We start from the raw sequence: 25,196 nt of genomic DNA on the forward strand, positions 1-25,196 counted from the left end.
CGATTACTAATCTGAGATAACGGATTACTCATCCGAGGGAACGGATAACTAAATCGAGGGAACAGATAAGTAAACCGAAAGAACTGGTTAGTACACCAAGCCGAGGGAACGGATTAAAAAATATAAAGTTTATACCTTCCCGGGCTCCGTACATTTAGGATATTATGTAATTGTGTATTTTTTAACGACGCTTTCCAACAAGCTATCAATATTTTCGTAATGCTATATGTATCAATCTTTAACCAAACCATGACACATGTGACAAAACCTTGACGAAATTTGGAACACTTAACCGAACCATGCCATTGTTTAATGAAACCATATCAATTTTCGTTATTATGCTTTACATGCCTTAATTCTAAACAAGCATAATATCAATATTGAAAGTATGACAAAACATTGACTCAAACATTTTATCTACTTTGTGTAGAGAACTAAATCGTAAGGAGAAGTGACAATCTGAACCAAATCATGACATAATCGCTGTAATAAAAAGCTCATCGATATGACAACGTTACTACCTGTGATATTGATTTTAACATGGTAAATTATTTCAAAGTTCCATCAGTTAACCATAACTAGTATTTATTTTATCAAAGCAAAGTTTTCAGAAAATTATACATTCTGTTATCTATGTTATCAAAGCAAAGTTTTCAGAAAATTATACATTATGTTTAAATATATTCGTAGGTGCATATAATTGACAGAATTACCTGTATCTATTTTTATCTTTGAAAATTTTGAAACGGTTTTTATCTTACATACTGTATATTTATAGATTAAAGGGAATGGCATTTAAACTACCAATTATTCCGTTTCAACTTTAAACTTTAATCATGCATATAAATAAAAATCGACACAAACGCAAATGTTACGTTATCTATTTGAATTTATTAACCATCAAATACTCTTTGCATGATGTTGAGTTAGTATTCCCTTTATAACAAATGTACAAAACTCTTGACGCCAATACTATAGAACGATATAGATACTGTAAGACTTAAAATATACAATGATGTCATCAAGTGGAATTCGAGATATTTGCTGATAAAAGAATAAACAAGCTTATCTAGAAAAAAAAAGGTTTATTGATCCTTTTAAGAACAGTGATTAAACAAATCATACAATAGGTTATTTATTCAAACAAGATAAATTGATTCAATTCGTTACCAAAAGGGAATAACGCAAAATGGTAAGTGTCACAATTTTACATATAGATAGTTTTGCATCAAGGCATTGTCTTCTAAAATAAATCAGCTGATATAACCGACGCTGCTTTTAGTCTTTTTGTGTTAATTTGTTTCATTGTAGTCATATATAAAAATGAAAAAAAATAGATTTTACAGTATGTTAGAAGATTTTCTAAAACGAAAGTTTACTATCTCATATATATTGTTCACGACAAGTATCTTTTCTGTTAATTTTTTGATAAAATTGAGAATGGAAATGTGGAATGTGTCAAAGAGACAACAACCCGACGATAGAGCAGACAACAGCCGAAGGCCACCAATGGGTCTTCAATGCAGCGAGAAACTCCCGCACCCGGAGGCGTCCTTCAGCTGGCCCCTAAACAAATATGTATAGTAGTTCAGTGATAATGGACGTCATACTAAACTCCAAATTATACACAAGAAACTAAAATTAAAAATGATACAAGACTAACAAAGGCCAGAGGCTCCTGACTTGGGACAGGCGCAAAAATGCGGCGGAATTAAACATGTTTTTTGAGATCTCAACCCTCCCCCTATACCTCTAGCCAAAGTAGAAAAAACAAACGTACAACAGTACGCACAGTAAAACTCAGTTTAAGAGAAGTCCGAGTCCTATGTCAGAATAGGAAACAAAAGAAAATAAACAAAATGACAATAATACATAAATAACAACAGACTACTAGCAGTTACTGACATGCCAGCTCCAGACCTCAATTAAACTGATTGAAAGATTATGTCTTCATCATATGAATATCAGGGACAATCCCTCCTGTTAGGGGTTTAGTGTTATACCGTCATAAAATATATGAGAAGAACATAACCCGTGTCATGCCAACAACTGGTTTTAGAATAAATGTGTTTAATTCCGATGCAAAGACCGTATAAGTGAATCAATATTAAAGCCAAAATATGCAATTTAATGACCTGACAACAGTATCGTAACTATATCCCTTCTTAATAAGTCTGTTTAAAGGTTTTGTTAGCTTTTGAGGTGAATACTGACATTTTTGTGCTTTGTAAAGAATATTACCATAAAAGATTGGATGTGAAATACCCGAACGTAAAAGATGTCTGCATGTTGAGTTATATTTACGAATGATGTCCTTATACCGATGATAAAATTTAGTAAATGTTTTGACTAGTTTATGATATCAAAAACCCTGGTGTAATAATTTTTCAGTAATATATAAATTTCTCTCGCTAAAATCTAATACGTTGTTACATACACGGGCGAATCGTACAAGTTGAGATATATAAACACCATAAGATGGTGACAAGGGAACATCACCATCTAAAAATGAATAATTAATGATAGGAAATGAAAAATCATCTCTTGTATCCTAAATTTTTGTATTAAGCTTCCCGTTAATGATATAGATATCAAGATCGAGGAATGGACAGTGGTCATTGTTAGTATTAGCTTTATTTAAAGTAAGTTCAACAGGATAAATTTCTTAAGTATACATACTGAAGTTGTCATTGAGAGCCAATATATCATCCAAATATCTAAAAGTATTGTTTAATTTTTGTATCAGATGTTGTTTCGATTGGTCTTTGCTGATTTAAGGCATAAATTGTAAATTGAGGTCTGATGCAATTCATAATTATGATTATGGCAATGAAATTTAGATAGAGTACTTCGATGTAAGTTTTATGTTGTAGGAGTGGAGTGATAACATTAAATGTTCTGTGATATCACTGTTGTCTACCTTTGATGTTTTGCGCATTATTCAATTGAATTATTAGTTACGACTAACATTGAAAAAAGTAAGTTTGAAGTGACAAATTCACTGTACCAAATATTTTCTTTAAATAAGATACTGTTTGAATAGGGCTCGGGTATATTCTATTTGAACTATGTCAAAACACTGACGTTGGAAAATTATTTTCTGTCTAAGAATTTTAGGTACGTTCAACAAAGGTACACTCTTTCTGTATAATATTGATGGCCCTGAAAAGGACTGTTTACGAGAGATTTCTTCGGAACTAGATGATTTTCCAAGCCTTGTTTTATGTTGTTTCCTTGTTACTTGATGGACTTCTTACCTGGCCGTTGCCATTTTGTATACAGGCGTTATTTTTTGTCGGAGTTATTCACCGCTCCTGCCAATTTTTGGAAAATCATCAAAATTAAACTATGACACGCGATTCCGTATTAGCGAATCAAATAATTACTATATAATTTCAAAATATGGTTTGGAATTGCAAAAAAAAATGAAAATAGAAACAGGGAATGTGTCAAAGAGACAGCAACCGACCACAGAGCAGACTGACATGGGACAGGCGCAGAAATGCGGCGGGGTGAGATCTCAACCCTCCCCCTAAACCTCTAGCCAATGTAGAATAAAAAAACACACAGCAATACGCACAGTAAAACTCAGTTTAAAAGAAGTTCGAGTCCGATGTCAGAATAGGTAACAGAAGAAACTAGGCAAAATGACAATGATACATAAATTAACAAAGGACTACAAGCAGTTACTGACATGCCAGCTCCAGATCTCAATTAAACTGAATGAAAGATTATGAATATAACATTAGCTCATTTCGAAGTCTCACCATCACAACATTATCAATCAATAAGAAAGTATTTATTACACAGTACACTTCGTAAATAGAACCGCTTTAAAGTGAAAGTAGTTTTGTGCAAACAGAAAATTATTGAAAAGAATTTGAAATAGGACAAAATCCATTGACAAAAAGTGAAAATGACTTCTTTCAGTTTAAATTGTTGTTTGTACAAATCACCCAATTCTTAGAATCGCAAAAGACGGCGTGTATTGATGTTTGTTTCGAAGAAAAAAGTTATTATTAATACAGATTTAATTTTCTATTCCTAATAGCTCCTGACGACATACTATCGTTTTATAAAACCTTTAAAAACTCATAAGTACGCAGACAGTTTTCGACGAAGAAGAAATACAAACGGTATTGATATGCTATGTAAGAACATTGTTTTATCATTTTTGTTCTAAAGCATATCTTGCTTTCGGAACAAACCAGGATTTGTAAATCTATGAGTTATTCAAATCAAAAAGTATCAACTGCCCCACATAAAATTGACCACTGGAGAATGTTGCTATTCATTTCATGTTTCTTTTGGCCACTTGTTAATCTCGCAAGTGCCTCATATGAAGTGCTAAATGTATTGTTATTCTTGCAATTACGGGCTTAATGGTGAATACTTTTTGTTTTAAAAATGTTATTCTATATTAATTCTGACTCTAATTTTAATGCAGACAAAAAAAATTTAATACACAAAGCAATTTCTAAGATTTTGGAAAAGGTAAAAATATGAACCCGTAATTTTTCCTAATTATAAAACAAAAAAACAAAGAACAAAAAATTATCAATGATAGTAGGCTTATAATTAAGTTCGCCAGATGCGAGTTTCATCTACATTAGACCCATCATGGACGCTCGAATCAAAACAATAGTAAGGCCAAATGAATTTTAGTCTTAAACGGTCATCTTGATCTTCACTTTATCTGAAAAGTCTGAACAATATATAATTCAGTCCGGTTCAGTCTTTCAGTTAATTTTCAGACTTTTCCACTGCGGTTTAATCAGTACTGTTCAGACAATTCGCTTGCAGTCAATTCAGTACTGTTCTGTAGCTTTTAAGACGATTTAGTGCGATGCTTATGTGTATAGGTAAAAACAACTACAGTCTGAACATAAACTGAATTGATCATACTTGACTGCAAACGATTAGTCTGAAAAGCACTGAATCAACCGCAGTGGAAACGTCTGAACATGACTGAAAAACTGAAAATAACTTAATAATTTATTGCTAAGTCTTTTAAGGGCTATTAAAATCAAAATGACCGTTTCAGATCAAAATTGATTTACTAGTGATACAATGGAACGAACTCCTTCTAACAAAATTCGAAACAACCATATTTTTTGCTATAGCAAACTAAATTAAAATTCCAAACCATATTTTGACAGATTTGACTTGACCCCCTATTAGGACCGAGAACACAGTTATTTCGTAGTGCATTTCTTTTAGACACAAAATAAAAAACGCAAATTAAAAAAAATCACACCTTCTCTATCAAAAAAAAAGAAGGGTAGTGTACTATTTTTGGGACAAATTATATCAAAATTATAAAAAAAAAGTCTATCGGCTCATACTCAAAATATAGACAAATTTGTGTTAAGGGGTTTATAATTCAGTTTGACAGCTTCAGACATACTGATTTTGACCTTTTCATATTCTACCAAATCACTACTTTACCTTTAAAGTCATGCCTCCATTTTTTTTTATGTAATTTCATCCCCCTTCTTCCTATTTTATGCATGAAATATAAATAAACAAATTTGGAAGGCACATGAAAAAAATTGCAAGTTATACACTGTCCACACTAGGGACTCTAATTATAGACAACAAAAATCAAAGGACGATAACTGTGTTCCCGGAACATTACCCCCGGAAAAAATAATTTAAATTTGTAGGTTATAAGCATATTGTTTTACATCTGCCGTGCAACCGCTTCCTGTTTGCTTGCAGATAATCAAGAATTTTACATAACTCATTGTACAAGGAAAATGTTCATCAATCTTTTCTTCTTCTATGGAAAGGAATAATCAGTTATGCTCCAGTATAAATGTTACATCAATCAATTGCATGCAGCGAAGTAGGTCCAGACCAGGTATTGGTCTTGTTTACTAGTTAATTTAATGAATCTGGTTAAACAAAAGCCCTTTTTATGAAACAAATCACTTTTATTAGTGTTCAACAAATAGATCAATATATCGGTTGTTTGAATTTGCCTAGCAATATGAACGAGCGGATGTTTCAGTTATCTTTAATCATCACATAATGTTTACGGTATGAGCATCACATGGTTGTTGATTGTTTAATACCCATTTTTTTTTTGATCAAACCCATCCCCCAAGATTTCATTAAAAAATATCGATAAACAAAATGTTTGTTAGTACCCAACGTTTAAGTCTGATGTTGACTACATGTTGTAGAAATAATAGGAGTTCTGTTTTCATTCATAATTAACTGTGGTTGATATAGAGTTTTAGTTAGTTATGATGACACTCTAATGTTTTTTTGATTTTTGTGTCCTTTGGTTTCATATCTTAATGAAGTCTACATCATATCGCTTTTGGTTTCTATCTATCTTTAAACTTAGGTAACCTTAGACATTGATTACCTAAGTTTAAATATTAATATCAACTTTTTGCAATCGGTGCAATTTTGGAAAATAATGAACCATAGATTCCCATTTTCATAAAGAAAGGAGTTGATTCTTATATCTAACTTTTACTTTATTTTGTTGTGGTGGTTTAATTTCTTACATTGAGTTAGTGATTTATTTAAACCTTTATGAGAAAAGGTATCAACCTATTTCTTTATCGGTAGCATTTTTTTTTTTGCTTTTTGCAGGGCCAAATGGAACTTGAAAAAATCTGGTGGTGCGGGTCAGAAAAAGAAAAGGAAGTCTGAAATCATATTAGTAATAATAATAAATATGTTCTTTTCGTCTCAAAAGGTGCATAATCATCTAAGAAAAACAACTACTATTGCCTCTAATTTAGTCTTGAAATTGGCATAAACGAGAGGCGAAAGATACCAAAGGGACTTTCAAACTCATAAGTCGGAAATAAATTGACAAAGCTATCACGAAAAAAAGACCAAATGACAAACAACAGTACAGAAAACACAAGATATGATAGTATTTGATCATTAGATTATTAAAATGAAATATTTGACACTGGACGTTAATCAACCAACAATCAATCATTAGGTTAATAGCCATTGAGAATAAAATATCGTATTGAAATAGTAATTTATAATACGTTTTCCACTACCTGTCGTTATAATATTATTCTCAGAATATACTATTTCTATATTTCAGACTTTTTAATCCGGAGTATATAATTTTTCGACAGGTTACCACTAGTAATCCGAATTTGGCTTTAACGGCCAAAAAGGTATTAACGACATTTAAAAAAGATTGATTATCATTAGATAACGATTGACAAAAATTAAAAATTGTTTTTAATGCATTTCAATCCATATCAAATTATTTTAATACCAGTCAAATAGATTCACTTGCGGTCATTCAAGTTAGTTTCAGATGTGGTTAAGCTGTGTCAAACTAATTAGCCACGCCCCAGTTAAACGAAATCAAACTGATGTTTAATCCTTTTAATCTTTAAAGTGACCGTATACCTACTCTGTGGTTGGACATTTTGATACTCGGTTAGCATAGAGCAACTATAAAAAGTAAAATCAAGCTTTCAATTGGTACAATTTGGAAAATAAATCACTATTTTTTTATGATTTTGTCGTGTACCCAAAATATTTCATAATTTATTTGTTCCCCGAATGCACCGATTGTAAGCTTTATTACCCTTCTGTAGTCAATAGTCGGTTATAGGTTGCACTTTGTAAATACAGCTGTTTCTCAAACCACGCCTCTTTTGGGGAGATATATAATATTCATAGATATGTTAATTTGTTAACGTACTGGTTCCCATTTATGATCTCTGTGTTTCATTTCATAGAGACATCACTTGGGAATGTAACCAGTATAGAAAAACATGGTAGCGCCTAAATTTTAATTCTTAGGAGGTCCAAAAATGGAGGTAAGGGTAGTCTAGAATTTTAGTATAAGTTTAAACTCTTAGAAGTTCAGGGCATATAAATGTTGAAAATATGCCGCACAGCCCTATATTTTGACCTTTGAATAAAATAGTAGTGCATATAAAGTTTCCGTTCTAGAATATTCTTTTTCAGGAAACTTCATAGTAAATGTGTCACAGTTTTAGCCGCAAAGGGAGTTCCTATGGGAAATTGCATTGTCTATATTTACAGAATTGCAACCTATATAGGGTTAAAAATTAGAACATACAGAATTTCACAAAATCTTGTTTATCTTAGAGATTTTGAAGAATTTAACTTAAATATGAAGTTTTATAAATATTTCATGAAGATTGAGAAAATCCTGGGCCTAAACTATGATGAGTCAGCATAAATTCACTGTTTACAGTATGCATTGTTTACTTAAAGCCATGAATTAAAAATCAATTCATAATATATGCCTATTTGTAATTTAAATTGTTTAGAAGTGCTTATATTTACTCTTCGCAGTCATTGCAACTCATTGATCCTTCTTAAATATTTTTGGGGGGGTGTTTTTGTCCTGTCGATAACCCAAAAGTAAGCCGTAACACCTAAATGTGCTTTTTTGTGACTGCGGCATAAAAAGTACACGCTAGAATTACAAGAAGACCTCAATAAAACTTACAATAGTGTGTTCTATCCTAAATATGTACCAACTATTCCATATTGCTAGAAACAGGGAAAAAATTTAGGAAATGTGAGGCCCAAGGGGCAAAAAAACAGAGAAAAATGCCTTCCCCTTGGTCATAAAACAGATAATTTAACTTCTAAATGCTATGATTTTCTTATTATAAAGGTCTTTTGTAAAGAAAACAATAACTGTGTTAGGAAGTTATGCAAAAATCCGATGTAAGCAGTCATTTCTATCAAACTTTTAGTGAATTTATGCACCAGACTGATATCTTCATAAATACAACTTTTGCAAATATGGCTTTGTTTAAACACTTCTAGTTCATATATTAACTAGCTTATGTTAGATATATGGTTAGGGATGATACTGTTGTAACATGAATTCTAAACTGACCATTTTAGGCAGAAATTGTGAACTTTCATTGACAAATAGGCATACAGTAAGATGTGGACTGGAGACACAGGCAGGATTGGATACTTTGTATAATCTTGAATGTTGGAATGATTAACTACTAAACATTACCTTTATAGTATTTTAAAATGCTTTTAATTTGTTATCAGAATAGTTTCAAACAGGTTTTAGACAGTTCATGTCAGAAAACATGAACATAGGGTAAGCTGGCAATAATTAAAGCCTTGTTTTCAAATTCTTTAAAAAATTAAAACAGGGGTAGGGGTATAAAATGTACTGTAAAAGGAAACTTAGAGTATATGCAGTGATTTCTATAAGGCTATAATTCTGATAAATAAGTATTGTTGTGAGAAAAAGTGTTTTTAGAGAGTTTTATATTTGAATAAATGTTTGTATAGGTTGCACTTTGTAAATACAGCTGTTTCTCAAACCACGCCTCTTTTGGGGAGATATATAATATTCATAGATATGTTAATTTGTTAACGTACTGGTTCCCATTTATGATCTCTGTGTTTCATAGAGACATCACTTGGGAATGTAACCAGTATAGAAAAACATGGTAGCGCCTAAATTTTAATTCTTAGGAGGTCCAAAAATGGAGGTAAGGGTAGTCTAGAATTTTAGTATAAGTTTAAACTCTTAGAAGTTCAGGGCATATAAATGTTGAAAATATGCCGCACAGCCCTATATTTTGAATTTGAATAAAATAGTAGTGCATATAAAGTTTCCGTTCTAGGATATTATTTTTCAGGAAACTTCATAGTAAATGTGTCACAGTTTTAGCCGCAAAGGGAGTTCCTATGGGAAATTGCATTGTCTATATTTACAGAATTGCAACCTATATGAAAAAAATCTATTGAACCGACAAATGACGGATAATTTATTTCAATTTTAAATGCCTTTAAAGTCTATTACAAAGCGAATTTATGAAGATTGATTATTGATCTTTCTGTGCTTATCGTCTAGTGGCAGATGTTACGTGTATGTTATGAATAACAAATAAACAATTGATACAATAGTTAGGTCTTGTAAAAAGAGATGATGAAAGATTAAGGAAGGGTAATTTGAAATGCCACTGAAAAAATTATGGTAAATTGGATAGGGACAGAAATTTAGCCATGCAACAGGCCATCTATAGACCCCACAAAAACCTGTTGCAAGTGTTCTTAACGTGCAAAGAGCGTGCCATTCCCTCTACACGAGCAATCTAATATAACGTCCCCATTTTTACTAGAGGCGATTGCAAATTTACACATCTCTCATTGTAAAATGGAATTCAATGGGACATTGCATTTTGGTCACGTCAAGTCAAGTGTATTTTTGAATTATGCGCCATGAATACATGAACAACATCGAAATGTGCCATTGTTATAAATCACTTTTAGTCGTCTGAATGAACTTGACTAGACTAGACACTAGTAAATGGATATATCATAAAAATTACTTTTGTCAATACAAATGACGTAGTTATTCTTTTAGTAGTATTCAGGAAAACATATCTCTCTTAAACGAATAGTTTTTCAAACGTTGTAAAAAATGAATACAACATTTGTTGACCTTTTTTCAAATCTCATTTAATCATTTAGAATATACACACCAATGAAACAACCAGAAAGTGAGGAAATAGCATGAACGCCAACAAGGAGCCAGACAGGTGCGTCGATAGGGAAAGCATCTCCTGCTATGCATGAATTGCCTGCCATGCGAATCCGAAATTATCTAATAAAATTATCGTCAGCTATTGACTGGGGTTTCGGTAGTGCCATGCTTTTTATAAAAAGGTTTGATTGCAAATGTTTCGGGAAAATCTTGCTGACTAAACAAAACATACATGGTTTTTTGTTTTTATGCTCTTAAGCTTTAATTTTTGGTATTTTATAATATTTTGTACCGAGTGTTACAAATAATGAGGTCAGTAAAAACGTTCCTGGCCCTTATGTATGCATTGTACGCTCATACCTGATAAGCTTATAATTATGTTGCAATAAAACTATTATATACCTCATGTATAATTCATATTTTCTTATTCAGATTTATAATTAGCGTATGTATGGTGTAATGAAGTCTCAATGGGTTATCTATATTCAAGTATTCTGGTCCTCATTTTATGCATATATACCAAGGAAACACATAGTTCAAGTAAGTTATACTTGCATATACGATATATGATACATTTGTTTATTGAAATTTTCAGTTCATAAAAAGTAAAGAGATTTACCGATATAAAACGTTGTTCTTCAATTCTTGAACAATTAAAAGCGAGTAATCTTTCTTGGACATTATTTGGTCCCCCCTAGTTTTGTGCTTGCTTGTGCCACGTCGTGTTGTTCGTTGTTCATTTTGTGTGTCTTCCTTTTTTTCATATTTGTCTATGATGTAGGAGTCGGTTGATGGTGGTTGGTGTGGTTTGTTGAACTATTCAATATTTGCTTTCGAAATTCACGATATCTTTTTTTTATAGATATCTGTATTCGCAATCTTTTGAAAGCATACACAAGTTTCAAAAAGACAGAACATAATTTAATTCGTTGATTAATAATCTAATTTGTAGTAATTTTGTATCAGTCATGTGATTGTAAACATTCGATATGGTTTTAAAGAAGAGTTTATGTTCTATCCACAGATTACTGTTTTTTACTCTTATTTTAAATTAAGGATCATTTGCTTGTGAGTATTCTTCTTGAATCGTACGTGTTGTTTTCATTTTTTACAGCGCTGGGTCGATACCTCAGCTGGTTGACTATCAATTCCCGAGGGTATCATCGGCTTAGTAGTCAGTACTTCGGTAGTGATATGATATATAACAAACCGTTCTTAAATTGTCCGTTTATAAATTTTGAAATTATAAAGAAACAAACGTTTCAACTCCCTCAGGCAAATTTGGTTTTAAATGAATTTGTGAATTTTTTAGGTCCTTTTTGGTAATATACTAACTAATACATGTAACAGTCCCGTGTAGAGTGTTCAATCAGTTTTACAAAATGGTAGAGACCTATTTAGTGAGGTTAGTGTTGCTCAGTTTAGTTTTTTTTGTTGTGTTTTGTGAACTTTTGTTTGTCGTTTCGTCGTGGTTTTTTTTTTTTTTTTTTTTTTTTTTTTTTTTTGCCATGGCATTGTTAGTTTGAATTTTTGATTTATGAGTTTGAATATTCCTTTGGTATCGTTCGCTTCTCTTCTAAGACCACCACATATATTGTTCACAGCGTATCTGTAGCTTAAGCTGATATTGGATTGTAATACTTTTGCAATGCATGGCTCCTAATCTGTGTTATACTCGACAAACGTATTGGAAATTGCTATACTGGGTCTTTTAGGCTGAAAAGTAGAAATCTGCTTATCGCCTTATTGTAATGGTAAAACATTAAATCTAAATGGCATACAGTTTTATTTTAAGAAAAATTATAAATATTGTAAAACAACAAAAAAACAATGACAAATGACCGTTTTTGTATAAAATGAAGAGATATTATAAACGCTACAAAGTTCTGCAGGGTTGGCATTGTGATGACTGTTTCATGTCCAAGAAATGTAAACATTGATACATTCAACCTATGCATTTTACTAGTAATTTCAATACAAACTTTTTTGGTAATACTAGATAAAATTAAAAAAAACCAAGAAGTGCTACCAAAAGATATTTCGTTCACATCAAGTAGGGATGTCAGCTCGCTGAACAATTACTAATCAAGTACTCGTTGGTTTTATCGGGTATTACTCGAGTACTCGCTCGGGAATATATCTACAACACGGAAACACAAAAATACGTACTTTATATTCTATGGTTTGTTGTTCACTTGTTAATTGACGAAAAACCATCTACATAAGGACAAGGAATGACACACCATAAACTATATTTCATTACCTAAAAGTACTAATTAAGTAAAAACAATAATATTATCAATATAACTTAATGAACACATATTTAAAAATTATAACAAAGAAAAACCAGTTCAAACAATAGTATTTGGTAATCGTTAAGAAAAAAAAACATTTAATGTTTACAAAGGCGTAAGGATTAGAAGTTTATCTGTTCACTGTGTGTCACCAGAGGATGCAACGAATGTATTTTATTTGGAAACATTTTCTTGTCAACTATTATTGGGGACAGTCGGTTTTGCAACTTTGTAAATGACAGTCTTGCAGACGAAAATATTCGCTCTGACGGTACCGATGTGACGGAATGGCTAAGACATGTTTAGTTTAAAGTGTTAGCCTAGGTAAAGCCCCCGTATTTCTTGAGGCATTTTAAATGACAATTTAGCACAAGCGTTCGAAACAAAATGTACTTTATTTACTAGTATGATTAATCAGTGATGCCTATTTAATTTTATGAAAGAGGTTCTCAAGAAGATCGATTTTATATAAAAAAAAACAGCAATATTCTAACAGGAAACTGATTAGTCGAGTATTGTTTTTGGTATTCGATACTCGGTACTACCGAGCGATACTCGAGTACTCGTTGACATCCCTAATATCAAGTAATTTGTATAAAACACATGTAGAAAAATTTGTTGTTATGTTATGCTCTGGGTTATATCTTAAAATCTTTTATAAATCCCTCAACGTAGGGAACTTTTACCCTTTTTTTTCTATAAATTAAAGAATTTCAAGGCATATAAGACCAAGTGCAATATTAGCTATGGTACATGATTATAATTTTCTGAACACTTGATGGATGTTATGTGATAAGATAATGTTCCACATCAAATTGCCTAATACTGGTCTTATCATACCTTACCGTTTAGGTTGAGAACAAATACGCTGATTGAAAAAAGTAGGATATGATGCGATATAACAGAGTCACGGGGGTTTGGGGGGTTTGGGGGGATAAACTTCCTATTATTTGGTATACGGGGATGCGCCAAAAATATGGGTCATAATTTTGCGAGATTTTATATAAAAATGACCCTTCTTTTTAACGACATCCTTTATTAAAATGCATTTACATTTGATAACTGTATATTGATTTGGGGTATGATCTACGTATCATATATAAATAAGCAATTGAGAATCTTACATTATTAATGGTCAATTATTATATTAAATTAAAAACTTAAGGGTCGCTGTATATTTATGAATTATGAGTGATGATATAGATTTAATGTTTATATGAGCATGGGTCATATTTTAAATATTGTATATTAGTATTTGTCATTCTTTCTTAAATATTTATATAGTATAACTATAGGTACTGAATTTCAGTGAATGTTATCTTGAAACAGGTACGTTTTTTGAGACAAAAATGGCATACCCCTACCCCAAAAAATCGAAGTAAACTCCTCCCCCCCCCCCGTGAACAGAGTAAATCACAGATCATATAATTGTATCTCTAATTCCTTTCACAGTTTAGAATGATTACGTTTAAAAATCAAAAACGGCAATGTGATAAATGGCACATGGCAAGCGTAACGCCAATGAAATTAAAACGGAAAATGTTTGATAAGAGACTTCAGAAAACTCTGACAGAATAAACAAGTACAAACATACCAATTCAGGGTAGTTACAAAATTATTCAGTAAAATAAGTTTTATTAAAATCCAGTTACAAAAGTGTAAGAGAATCAAAAAAAGTATTTGATCATCGCATCAATGAATATAAACAAAATTTTAGGGACATTTTGTAATGGAATTTTTATCGAGCTCATATTATCCGTTTCTATTGAGTGTAATTAGTTATCTCAAAATAACATTTCTAGTAAAAGAGAGGCGAAAGAAACCTAAGAGATATTCAACCTCATAAGTCGAGATTAAACTGAAAACGTTATGGCTAAAAAAGAAAATAAGACCAAAAAAACAAACATCAGTATGCAAAACACAACAAAAAAAATTAAAGACTGAGCAACACGAATCCCATCAAAAACTTGGATGATCTCAGGTTCTCCGGAAGGGTAAATATACCCTTAGTAGCTATGATTTTGAAAGAACCGTACATAAATATCCGTTCTTTTAAAATGAAATAACAACAGAACGGTACATATTAGTACATAATTAGTAGACGAAATTCTAGAAATACACGATGATAATGTATGTATAGATTATCGAAGGTATTTTAAAATGTTTTTTTTTGTAAATACTTTGAGCTCTATTTCTTGAGTTAAAGTGAAAATAAAAAAAATGATATATCTTTAAGAATTTCCTGTTGCACATGTTTTACCGGTCGTGTAATTCATGCTAGTATAAATTTAAATCCAGCGATAAGTTTTATTTGGTGTATTCACAATTTGGGAAAGAAGACGTGATTGTGACTACGACAATTGAAATATATCCCTGGTCATTTTTGACACAGATATTCCCTTACGGTCAACCAATTCGTGATTGCGTGCGTAAAACTTGCAAAGGGATGACTTCAACTTCAAAGTTTGGAAAACAAATGTAAAGAGTAAAGAAATAATATATATATAAATTGTTTTATTGTGCTTCTGAATACATGATAGAGCAGCATTGGTCCATATATAAAGTGTTCGGTTGAGTAGCTAAGGTCGTGCTGTGTCCATTTTATGGCAAAGTTCTATAAGTAAGGATCTATCAGGAACAACTGATCAAATACCCGTTTACATTCCAAAGAGATTTAAAATTTTTGAAAATGTTTTTGATGCTATAACATATTGATCTAATTTATTTTCAGTAACATGGTATATGGCTAACTCCCCAATTGTGTTCGGTGGTGATGTTGTGTTATACTGCAATGCCTCAATTGTGGATAATTGCTGCACCAATACGGCAACATGGATGAAAGACTTTGATGTTATTGTTCATCATGGAGCGTCAGCAGATTCGTCTAAGTATACAGAGGAACAAAACAGTGATGGGTTTTCACTAGTAATAAAAAGATTTGAAAAAGATGATATCAATCACCAGTACACTTGCCTTTACGATTTTTTCTCATATAGTGCAGTGCTGAAAATAAACAAAAACAATTACAAGTGTATGTATATAAACCAGTATTTTCACTGTTTGTATTTTTTATCATAACGAATATATTATTATGTAATAGTGTATTTTTGCAATGTGTCCATAAATTATTCTTTATAGGTAAACCTTCAGCATACATGAATTACGAAACAAACCTTGTAAGTTGCACTAGAACACCAAATAAAATAATTAACATCTGTCTACTTTGCCGGAGAGAGATAATAAGAGTTGGTTACCAATTAAATATCATATTTCCCGAGATCATTGCTCTACAAAAATATGAAATGTCTATATCTCTATCAACGAAGAGAAATGGATGCTATATTACACTGCTTATACATTTTGTACACTATTTTACAGCATAGGACATTTTTTTCATAGGTAAATTGTGTCCGGGACAAATTAGAATAAGTAAATATTGTCCATGGACAGTATTGACTATGCAAAATTGTCAGGCGGACATAATTTCATGGGGGACATTATTATATCCTACAATATTATGCTCAGTCGGGAATATGAGGTTTTGTTCAATATCAAATAGGATACTCTCCACCTTTCAAATATCAATTTAGCGACAATATTTACATGGTGCGACGTTAAGCAATCATTGAACAAAAAATCAGTCAATATTTTACGGCTGTGGAATAATATGATATTTTACTCAAACAGTTCAGACAAAATATAGCACGAAATGATACCAGTATCAAAACAGGCTGGATGGTACATCAGAGACTGATAGAACACCAGCAACAATACCGAACCATAAATATTTCATGTTGTAACTGCATTATAAACATTTTCTGGAATAACTGAATACCTCAAATTTAAAAAGCTAAAACAGAAAACAGTTGTGTCGTGTTGATATATACGAATGATTCAGGATTCCGTTTAATTTCATTCTTTGTGTAAAATTTATCAGAAGTCTATTCTGTGAACGTAAATTTATGGATTTAGATTTTCTAATCAATTGGTAACTTCCATCTTTTAATCAGTTAATATTTCCAAAAGACATAGATTTATTTTATTTGAATTTCAGATATGCCTAAAGAAAACGAAACGCTATCAAATATAACGATGTTGGATAACTTAATTTTTGCAGAAATCATGTTTGACATTGTATATCCATCTCCAGAATGTGTTCTTGTTGTAAATGTATGTATAGAATTTTAATTAAATATCCAGCAAAAAATATATTTTTAAACCCTCATTTTCGGAGCAAAAGGTATTCATTTGGAAAGTAACTAAACGAATCATTAATTGTCTTTGAACACACTATCAACTTTCTCTTCGCTCTGACATCCATGTTGCGTCATCCGTTTGCCGCTAGGCTTTTAAAATGAACTGAAATTACAAAATATGAAAGTAGCAATGATTGAGTCCTTGTATATAATTTTAACCTTTACCTTATATTCTAAGCCGAAGAAAAGATTAAAATCACTACTACATAAATAACTTCACTTACAAAGAATTACAAAATTTCATAAAATAGATGATATTTTCAAACACCTAAATCTTTATTAGGATAAATGGCTATTCTTATGAATTAAAATAGTCTGTTGTTTTTATTGGCATTATTATTGAATTTGTTATCAGAAAATTATAATCAAACTTAGTATTATTTTTATATACATATGCACATTCATGGTTTCTACAGTCTGTCGATTCATGTATCTTGGCATTGCACAAGGTCATGTTTTTCTTTGACTATTAATGACGTCTTTACACTAAATCCATCGGATGTGGATGTGTAATTATTGATATTTTAGTCTTAGATGCATGATTTTTTTTATAAGTTGTTATTGACTTTGAACTAGCTGACAGTGACTGCGAGTACTCTCATATCTGTACCTAGTGGTTTTTGTTGTTGTGGGGGTGTATAAGTACCCATCCACGTCCACTCTGTGTTTAGTTGGATGTACTTCTGCTTTGTATCGATCTTAAACATAACTGACCAAACTCAAACTATCTGTTTTTTTTTTTAAATTCTATTCATCTAATTTGCATTATCATTAAGTGATGAAATACAAACAACAGTATCAACCGAATAATTATCGACATAATTGAAAACTGTTTGGTTGAACAAGATGAGTAGCAGAAGCGAACAACTGTTCAATATCATATACCAACTATCTTATCGACATTTCAGAAACAAAAGCGACATCTCAGAAATAAAAGCGTTGAAATCAAAAGGGTTTTCTATGGAAAACATGTTTTTGAAATGATTTTTTTTTTATATTTTACTGCTAGGGAGACAAAATGGCAACAAATGTGACGGTATCAGACGAAATATTAACAAGGCTATTTTACAAACTGAAGCTCCGGCTTGTGTGTGAGATACTCAAAAGTGAATGCATCGATAGTATTGCGATTAGTTGTACAGTAGGAGGAGACCAGTTTGTCGATCATAAAAATATGTCTTATTGTCCGGGTAAATTAATATTTTAAGAAGTATTATTTTTTAAAGTGAATGTGATCACTATAATGAATGCATTGCTTGCTTAATGCGACGTGCACATTTGATATTTTAGATCATGAGTATTGATGAATTCTCATACATACATATGATCTAGTATGTTTGAAGATTTTTTGTCTTGTCCTTAAAAGTTTAAGTTATGATATAAGTTAATCGCCGCTAGTTTGTTATGCTTGATTTTATCTGAGTTCTAAGTTTCATTTATATTAATGAAATTTAAAAAAAATGAATTTCAATATTTTTTTTGTATAGATATAACAACCTCCTTTAATTCCACTGAAGAATCGGATTCATTATGGAAGACAGTTTTGCAAATCACTTTTATTTGCTTCGCCACTTTCTGCATAGTTGTGGTTACATGTGTGGTCAGATGGAGAAAGAGAAGAAAAAGAAAACAAAATTATATATCTTTGGAAGGTAATGTAAATATGCGTATTGTTAAACAGTTGTAATCTAAAAGCTAAGTGTTCCAAATCAATAGTTAATATAACATTGGTAATAAGACATATGAAAAAAAATATAATTAATTATTTGTAAAAAAAAACTTTTGGATGTGCTATATAAATACGTGCTGTTGATTGTTTAAATTTGGTTGACAGTTATGACTTTTCGACTCGCCACTGTACTCTTCTAAATAATCTTTCCAAACAGAAAGTTTCGTGTTCAATAAGAGCTCTTTTGACAACTCTGATTGGTGCATTACATTTGCGCGCATTACCATTACATTTGGGCGCAAAAATCTTTACGCTTCCGCACAGCTTTTGATTACATTTGCGCGCATTCTTTTACAGTTAACTCGGTTAGGTAGATTATATTCATTTATTTATCTAACTATTGTTTTCAAGCAGGATAAGTCCTGTGGATATATACAGATAAAAATGTAAAAGCATAGTAAATCCAAAGATTAAAAGTACTGCTTTTACATATCGTAACGTGCACAAAATACATGGATGTGCTGAATGAAATGGTTCATTGTAGTGAGATTGGAATGATTCCGGGCCTTTTGAAGTACGCATGGTCTCTGCTTACGGTATAGTGATGCCCACAGACTTGGAGGAAATAGAGTCTGTTGAAAAACCTTTGTAATTATGTACGATGCATCGCCGTAAAATATTCCCTGATTTAAGTATTCTGTCGATACGGAAACTAAATCCATCTTACACTATTGATTTTTTTCCACCCGGATTTGTTTCTGACACTCTTTGTGTTTGCCTTGACGCATTTTTACAAACTGACTTAAATTATTTATCAAAGCGATCACTTTACAGTAATATTATAAAACAGAATACTATTTACTCTGAAATATTCGAAATTAAATTACATATATATGTCTTAAGCTATTACGGGATTTCTCATGATCACTATATATGTTATTAGAATTCAAAATGAAAAATATATAATTTGAATTTACAAAAATATTCAAAATTAATTTTAACTATAGTTATATTTATTATGAATTATCTTTATTTTACCTGTGTTACCTGTATAATAAATGCACGCAAATGTAATCAAAAGCTGCGCGCAAACGTTAAAAAATGTAATCCCCAAATGCGCGCAAATGTAACGAGCCCCACTCTGATTAGAAATTTAATTGCTGTAATCCATAAAAATAGTCTGTTGTAATGAAAGGGTGAACTATGACGATATGATAAAAGGTGTAAATTATATCCTTAACGACATATATATGTGTGTTTCGGATATAAGGTAAATCGACAGTTAGTTGGCATTTCTAGGGCACCAATTGCACCCTTTATAACAGATTTTTTCTGTATTGTTTTGAATTACCTGTTATGGCCAAATTGAGGAGACTATCAAATCTCGTAAATCGATTAGCAAGAGACAAAAAAAGGTGAACAACAGAGGGAATCGCATAACTGTAAAACAAGCGAGACCGCGTGCGTCGACAGAGTAAGTGTCCTCTTCTATGCATGCACTACCCGCCACGCAAATTCGTAGTCAGTTGAAATATTTCCCTCGGGAAAGGGACAAACACACTAAACAGCTGTCAAAATTCCGTAGGATTAATTAATCTAAAAACACTTACCGTTACCTTGACTGAAAACTCTTTTCAAATACTTACCTCAAAAGAGTCGATTTTTCGTTCCCAGTTGTTAATTTTGCTTTTTCGACGGATATATTCCGTTGATTCCTTTTTGCGGTGTGTACATTACTCAACTTGTTCGCTTCTTCGTGTATGAAGTAGCATTTTATATTTCAATGAAGGACACAATCAATATTTAACTGGTAAATTATCAGATAGGTTGTTCGTACTGACAAATTTCTTAAATCTTATCAATCAAACACGGTTATTAAATCTTTGAATATTGTCTTTATCAGTTCCAGCATAGCTTTTTTATTGATAAAAAGAAAATAAAACTGAATAAGTATTGATATATAGTTTAATTTTTGCATAGCACAATACGTCATGCTCAATATGAAATAAGGAGACGTGGTATGATTTCCTATGAAACAACTATTCACCTGAGACCAAATGACGTAGATTTTAGCAGCAATAGTACACAGTGTGGTCCTGATTTATGCTTTAAACAATAGGAAGTACAAACGCATTCAGAATGTAGCGAGGTTAAACATGTTTGCGAGCAGTTAAACCTCCACTTAATTTAAAAGATCGAAACAGCACAACTGCAGGACATACTGTAAACATTAGTTTCAAAGGGCTTGACCAAAAAATGTGCGCTAAACCAACTAACAAGAAGACAAAATGTACCAATCTAAGAGAACCCAGAATTAATGAAAGCTAGGTCAAAACTTGCAACAGCTACAAAGATAAATCTTTTTTTTTCCAGAACAAAATATCAATCAGTACACATCCAACGAATTAAGCGTAAACACGTCAAAAACAATATTTGAGGTTATTGGTGAATAAGAGAGCTTTTTCGCTCTCCTGTTCCTGTAGCATTACTCGAAAAACCAAAATCCTCATTTATCTGGTTACTTGAACCAAACCAAAGTGTAGTATGATGAGTTTATATACAATATGTAAGACAAGTGAATGGGAATTTTTAAAACAATCACATGAGCATCTATACAACTCCCCGAAACCTAAGACATTTATAAGTTGATTTTTAAACATTTAGGAAAACAAAAGCACAAAATTAAATTTATAAAACTCCAACCACTCGAAACTGTCGAGAAACAGCACTCACTGTCATTACCAATTTGATGATTCCGTTGATAAAATTGCGAAATGTCTTTTGTTGAACGATTGTAGACAACATATCCACTCAGTCTTAATGATAATATCATGAGAAAAGGGAACATGTTTAAATCTTCTTCTATTTACATCATGCACATTGTTGACAAAAGTCGATATAAATCATCATGTCCGGCTGTTCATCCGTAACACTTTTTGTTTCGAGATGATAAATAGAGTCGCTTTTTGAAATTAACTGAATTTTTGATGGAATATTTGGATTACTCAAAACAGGCTAAAGAAAATTAACTGCATGATTTATGACAAAACAGTACACGAAAAACAAAAATGACAGACAGCAACGAAAACCACTGAATTTTCTGTTATAAAACTTTGGCAATCATTTTAGATTAAGAACTTTTTCTTCCTCATGTATGCTAGTTCGGATATCTTGTCTAGATTTGTATGTTTTTTTTACATTCTTGTTTATGTTTAGTTTTATTCTTTTTTTTTTCAATGTCTTATAATACTTTGTTGAAAAGAAAAAAACAAAACAATACATTTCTACGGATGCATTTCATCTAATTCTATCAAGGTGGCGTTGTACACTCTACGAATAATGTGAATAGTCGTTCACGTAGGTTGAGATCACAATGTAATATGACTGAAGAATTTGAATTGAGTCCACTTATTCAAGAACTTATTCAAGAACAAGTACATTCAGGTAAGAAAGAAAAGCTACCACATATACAAATAAAACAAAAAACAAAAAACATTGTTTCATTATAAATATACTTTTTTAAATGCATTAGCAAAACATATATATAAAAAATGTACTATGTACAAAGGGTAAGTGGCTGTTATCATTACATTGAATTATAATCATGTCATTTAAGGATTAAAAATCTCGCGCATTTGATTGTGACAACCAACTGAATATATTTAGGCATGATAAAACCCTTACAGTTTCTTTTTATTTCTGATAAATGAAAAAAAAAATACAGTACAGTCCTAATGAATCTCATAATTCAAAACAGTGTCCCAGTGAACACTTCAGATAGTCAGTCAGAAACTTAGAAAATTTCAACCGCATGATATTTCTAGTAATGATAAATATTTGCAATATTTGTAGCTATTTTGGAGAAAGGAAACCCTAAACACGCTTTTTATATTATTGTGCTTTAAAGAAAAAGAGAAAAAGATTGACATTGACGATGGCCACTCAATGTGCCAAGATTTTTGTCAATATTTTCAATACGATATTATTCCATTCGTATTCGTATATAATCAAGCGAATTTATCAAAGTCGATCGTAAAACTTTGATGCGATAAAGTAGGCCTAATTAGATTCCTTAATAAACAGTTTAGATGACATTAGTTGTCATTGGTAATTTAAGTCTCTGAAAAGATCAAATTTGTTCTTATGTTCCCAGTTTTAAAACAAACTTTCCGAAAAAATGATATCTATAATTTCATTGTGCATATCCTATTCAATTTTCTTATTTAAATGACTTTTTTTTTCCTATATTCTAATAAACTTCCATGTCTCCAGTGGTTAGTAGTTTCCATATTGGATTCACGACAGCTATGCAACCATGTGCCATATTTCTGTTGAGCATATTTCTTTGATAAATCGTATAATTTTCATTTCAGGTACAAACACCGAGGAGACAAATAAAAGCTTACAAGAACAGGAGATTAGAAATGGTATCACATTTTTACTTTTTCGTATTCTGAATGATAAATTGCTGTAATCAAAATATAAATATTGATATCGAAATTAATGAAACTTGGCAGTTTAAACACTTGAAAGCATGAATTCTTTCGCATGTCGTTCCATCCATTCAAAACAAAAGGAAATTATTTCTACATTTTACATTTCAGTAACAAAATTATATCAAATTTTATTCCGTCAGTTTGGACTGGTAATATACTTGTTATACCTTTTGTTCCCGGGGTGTGGATTTCAGTCCATTTTGGAAGATTTGTTTGGTATTTCTCCCAGTATACTTTATTTTTTTATGAATTTTTTACAATGACTTTGTTATATTGTTCCAATTATAAGACCTTACCAATTTCCTAGACGAGGTTATTATTATATTTGTCATTTTTTTACTGTACGGGTTAATACGTTTTGTAACTAACCTGCCATTAGCACTTTATTCTGTTAATCGAGTCATTTTAGATCTTAGCTATATCAATAATAAGGGCCTAGTGTTTGTTTTATTTAAAGTAGATTTTCCAATTGGCATCTTTTTATTACACAATAGAATAAAATGAATGAAGTTAAACATATGATTCCGATATTCTCGAACATAAAATGTTCCAATTGACATATATTGGATACCATCAGCCGTAATTCTAAATAATAATTACTTATGTGGAGTTTCGGATATACCTTAGACTATGAATTTCCGATATTTTACCGTATAGTCTTTCTAACTTTACTTCACATACAATCTATGATATGTAGAACGTCTTTTTTTATCGACGTATTGGTGTTGTGAAAGTTGACGTAAATTAGCAGGTTTTAATTGGAAAAGAGAAAAGAGGAAATGGTCCGGCTTTTTAAATGAAAATATTTTTAGTGTAACCGATTAAAAGGATGTTGATAATCAGATTTTGGTACAATTGAGTATTCTTTTAATATCGAAAATTAAACAATACAAAGACTTATCATATTCCGAGTTTAGACTTTCAACGCATTCATCAAAGTGAGCAGTCAACTTAATCATATCATTTGATGAATGTTGAAGCGCCATTCTTTGTACCAAGTACATGTATTGAACATCAAAAGCAGAGTTATTTGCGTCATCAATAATGTTAAATAATCAAACACATCGCTTACAAATTGTACATTTTGATGCCAGACTGAAAACGTACGTTTCAGTCAAGAATCTTTGCAAGTACTAAATAACATCAAATATACCATTTAAGCAATTTGTCGCAAATAAAGTAGTTGAAATTTTTTTTAACAAGATCCTATACATAGAGATATTATCCAAGAATATAATTCAACAGATACGTTGACCAGCGGAATAACGGCGACATGATATACATGCTATGGAGACATGCATGCATGGCAAATTTGAATATCTAGTTACCACAAAGATTTATTATGAAAATAATACGGACTTCATCTTCTTTCACAGATAACACCTGCCTCATATTATGCATGATTGATATTCATCATAAAAGAAAAATAAGAAACGACCACATCTGCATTACATTTCAGAAAAATTTAAAGTTGCAAATGGAAGATAGACCTATTGTGTCATGCGTAAAAAATGTACTAGTCCGCATTATGATTTATTCTTTTATGCAAAAAAAACCCACTTCCTTGGAATGCGAAGTTAACAAAAAAGACATTGTATATAAAGAGCTGTATGGTGATTCATAAATTAAATATCTATGGATTAGTTCAAAATAATTTGATGTAAAGAATGGGTACAAAATGCAACGATTCCTTACTTCTCAAAATTCTTAATTTCGTTTAGTTATATATAATTTGTTGAAAGCAGCAAAATGGATAAGACACCGCACATAAGACAACACTTTTTGATACCATGCATCGTCATTATGTGCAAAGGATTTCAGTCAAATGTACCACGCGTCGTAAAGTAATTGAGATTCCGTATAAGGCTATTGATTTGTTGAATACCCAAAGCAAAACTACAAGTTGCATACGCCGTTTACTTTGACTGGTATCAAGTTTACTTACTTTGCCAGTAAAATACAGGTCAAGCGTAATTTTTACCCTTTGAC

At 31.4% G+C, this 25,196-nt stretch overlaps 1 protein-coding gene and 1 long non-coding RNA gene across 5 annotated transcripts in view; one reads left to right on the forward strand and one right to left on the reverse strand.

Annotated features, from left to right (window-relative positions):
- Positions 1-25,196, reverse strand: part of LOC127701122 (uncharacterized) — a 173,970-nt gene that overhangs the window by 100,005 nt on the left and 48,769 nt on the right. The gene's annotated exons all lie outside the window — the stretch shown is intronic.
- Positions 899-24,276, forward strand: LOC127701074 (uncharacterized). 4 transcript variants are annotated; one of them, XM_052204868.1, is made up of 8 exons: positions 899-1,192; positions 10,925-11,032; positions 15,518-15,817; positions 16,841-16,956; positions 18,052-18,232; positions 18,530-18,694; positions 22,027-22,155; positions 23,085-24,276. In XM_052204868.1, the coding sequence occupies exons 2-8, from the start codon at positions 10,963-10,965 to the stop codon at positions 23,183-23,185; spliced, it is 1,062 nt and encodes a 353-aa protein (XP_052060828.1). In that variant the 5' UTR covers positions 899-1,192; positions 10,925-10,962; the 3' UTR covers positions 23,186-24,276. The 4 variants fall into 4 exon arrangements, 3 of the variants coding, with proteins under 3 accessions (XP_052060828.1, XP_052060830.1, XP_052060829.1); XM_052204869.1 differs by lacking the exon at positions 899-1,192 and adding an exon at positions 7,088-7,157; XR_007981812.1 differs by lacking the exon at positions 18,052-18,232.

Source organism: Mytilus californianus, unplaced genomic scaffold, assembly GCF_021869535.1.
Source record: "Mytilus californianus isolate M0D057914Y unplaced genomic scaffold, xbMytCali1.0.p SCAF_5, whole genome shotgun sequence".
Lineage (NCBI taxonomy): Eukaryota > Metazoa > Mollusca > Bivalvia > Mytilida > Mytilidae > Mytilus > Mytilus californianus.